This window comes from Bison bison, unplaced genomic scaffold, assembly GCF_000754665.1.
Source record: "Bison bison bison isolate TAMUID 2011002044 unplaced genomic scaffold, Bison_UMD1.0 scf7180017859641, whole genome shotgun sequence".
NCBI lineage: Eukaryota > Metazoa > Chordata > Mammalia > Artiodactyla > Bovidae > Bison > Bison bison.
The window spans coordinates 34,679-37,284 of NW_011490213.1; the positions used below are offsets into that span (position 1 = coordinate 34,679).

At 58.5% G+C, this 2,606-nt stretch overlaps 1 protein-coding gene across 2 annotated transcripts in view; it reads left to right on the forward strand.

Annotated features, from left to right (window-relative positions):
* Window positions 1-2,600, forward strand: part of DGCR8 (DGCR8 microprocessor complex subunit) — a 16,343-nt gene extending 13,743 nt beyond the window's left edge. For both annotated transcript variants that reach the window (XM_010831288.1, XM_010831278.1), the window contains 2 exons: window positions 1,727-1,827; window positions 1,967-2,600. In XM_010831288.1, coding sequence (XP_010829590.1) covers window positions 1,727-1,827; window positions 1,967-2,243 — 378 coding nt within the window. In that variant the 3' untranslated portion in view covers window positions 2,244-2,600. The remainder of the gene's footprint in view (window positions 1-1,726; window positions 1,828-1,966) is intronic.
* The last annotated feature ends 6 nt before the right edge of the window (window positions 2,601-2,606 follow it).

Below are 2,606 nucleotides of genomic sequence, written 5' to 3' on the forward strand. Positions count from 1 at the left end.
TTGAGTGCAGCACTTTCACAGCATCATCTTTCAGGATTTGAAATAACTCCACTGGAATTCCATCACCTCCACTAGCTTTGTTCGTAGTGATGCTTCCTAAGGCCCACTTGACTTCACATTCCAGGATGTCTGGCTCTAGGTGAGTGATCACACCATCGTGGTTATCTGGGTCGTGAAGATCTTTTTTTGTACCATTTAGGACAGTTTACTTTTCATGTATTTGTGCATCTCCCCAGTTTCCTTCAGTTATTCTTTTTTAAAATATTTCTTTATTTGGCTGACCCAAGTCTTAGTTGCAGCATGTAGGATCTAGTTCCCTGACCAGGAACCGAACCCTGCTTCTCAGCATTAGGAGCATGGAGTCTTAGCCACTGGACCACCAGGGAGGTCTCCAGTTACTGATTTCTATCTTAATTCCATTGTGATTCAGAACCACAGCTTGTGTGATTCCAGCTGGTCCCTTTAACGCTTGTCGAGGCTTGTCCAGGGGTGTGCGCCCTCCTGGGGGGTCTGTCCTGGAGAGAGCGGCGAGTCCCTAGCTACTGCCGAGCTGTCGCTTCACTGCCCTCAGGTTTGCTCCCTATATTTGGGGCTGTTAGGCACATATGTCTTTGTGATAATGTAATAAAGAAACACATAGACGTTTGGTCTCTGTCCTTGGTCCCTGCAAAGAGCTACTGCAGTAGAGAAATTGCCGTTTGGTTTTTGTCCCCAGTTCCTGAAACAGCTCCTTCTGATAAAAGTGAAGGGAACATTTGGGATTTCCCTGGCGGTCCTATGGCTGGGACTCCACACTTCTGATGCAGGGGAATTGGGATCCTGCGTGCCAGGAGGTGCAGCCAGAAAGTAAAAACAATTTAAGTGAAGGGAACCCTTTATTCTAACCCCTTCCCTCCGCCTGAGTTCACGTCAAGGTGGCCCAAGGCAGGGAGCTGGTTGCAGGGGGCGCCACTGTGCAGTCAGGGGGTAGGACCTGCAGCCCCATCCTCTGCCCCCCGTGCCCGGGGGTGGGTTCTTCCCTCGTGGCCGGTGGTCTGAGCAGCACCCTGACTGCGGGGCTCAGGGTGCCCTGGCTGGCTAACACCCAGAGGTGCTGGGAGGGAGGCACACTCAGACAGGGTGCTTTTCCACTCGCTGGGATCAAGGCCCCCTCCTGACGCTGTGGGGGAGGAAGCCCCCTCGCTCCTGGAGGAGCAGGTTCCTGGAGTTCTGTATGAAGATGGTGGGGCTGGGGGCCCCAGGAGCTGGACAGTCGGGGAAGGGGCCTCCCCGAGAGGCTCTGACAGAGTGTTTGGTTCTGGGTCACGGCCAGCCTGCGAGGTGAACACAGCACTGCCATGGAGGAGCTGTGCTCCTGAGGGTCCCAGCTGGCTCCGGGCTGGCGAGGCCCCTGTTGCCAGTTTCCTTCTCTGTGAACCGGCTGGGCGCCTCCTCTTCGTCACCGTGGCTGAGTTTCTATTCTTTTGTGTCTGGTCACTTTCTCTATTCTAAATTCACTTACAATGGTTTTCAAGGTTTTTTCCAAAGGTTGTGTGTCTTTAGCTTTCTGGCCAAGTCATCCCATCAGACTCTGGTTCAGGATGGGCTCCGCGGCCAGCAGGCAGGCGTGTCTTGGGCGACCCGGCCCGAGGTGTGGTGCAGTGTCGCTGAGAGGCCGTGACAAGGGCTGGGGCGGCTGGACAGGCCCTGGGCATGGCTGGCACTCACCGGCTGCTTCTCTTTGTAGTATTTCAACCACATCAGTATCGAGGATTCGCGGGTCTACGAGCTGACCAGCAAGGCCGGGCTGCTCTCCCCCTACCAGATCCTCCACGAGTGCCTTAAAAGGTGGGGTGTCCCTGCTGGGGGCCTCCCCAGGGGACCGGTGGCGCCTGGGAGAGCCCTTCTGGGCTGGGAGCCGCGGTTTGGGGAGGACGGTGGGTGCCGTCTCGGGGCAATGTTGCTTACTGTCTGCTTTATCCCCCAGAAACCACGGGATGGGAGATACCTCCATCAAGTTTGAAGTGGTTCCTGGTAAAAACCAGAAGAGCGAATACGTCATGGCGTGCGGCAAGCACACAGTGCGCGGCTGGTGTAAGCCCCGCCCCTCCCCCCGCACACACGTGGGCCTGCTTTCAGTGGCCGCAGGGTCCGCTGCCCAGGCCCACTGGGGCCTCAGCCCTGTGCCGGCAACTCCGGGCATGCCTGCCGCTCTGCACATCACCCTGAGACCCAGCCAGCCTGCACGCCGCTGTGGTGGCTAGTGTCCCGGGCTTGAGCTGCTCACCTGGCTGGGCCGTGGCCCCGGCTGCCAGCACGGCCTGCCCAGCGCTGGGTCCGTGGGAGGGGACCGGGCCTGCTGCTCTTCGCCTCGCCCAGGGCTGGAGGTAGCCTCACATAGAGACTGTGGGACTGTCTAAACACAGCCCAGCACCGGGTAAGGGAGAAGGTCATGCTCGAGCAGGCTGCGGGAGATTGTGCAGACTGGGCCGTCCCCCACGGACACCAGTGCTTGCTGAGGCCCAGCGCTGAGCAGGGGGCAGGGTGGGAACAGACCCACCCAGGCCAGAGGCCCCGTGCCCCTCGAGCCTGCTCTGCACCCCGGCCTCTCCTCCCTCCGTCTAGAA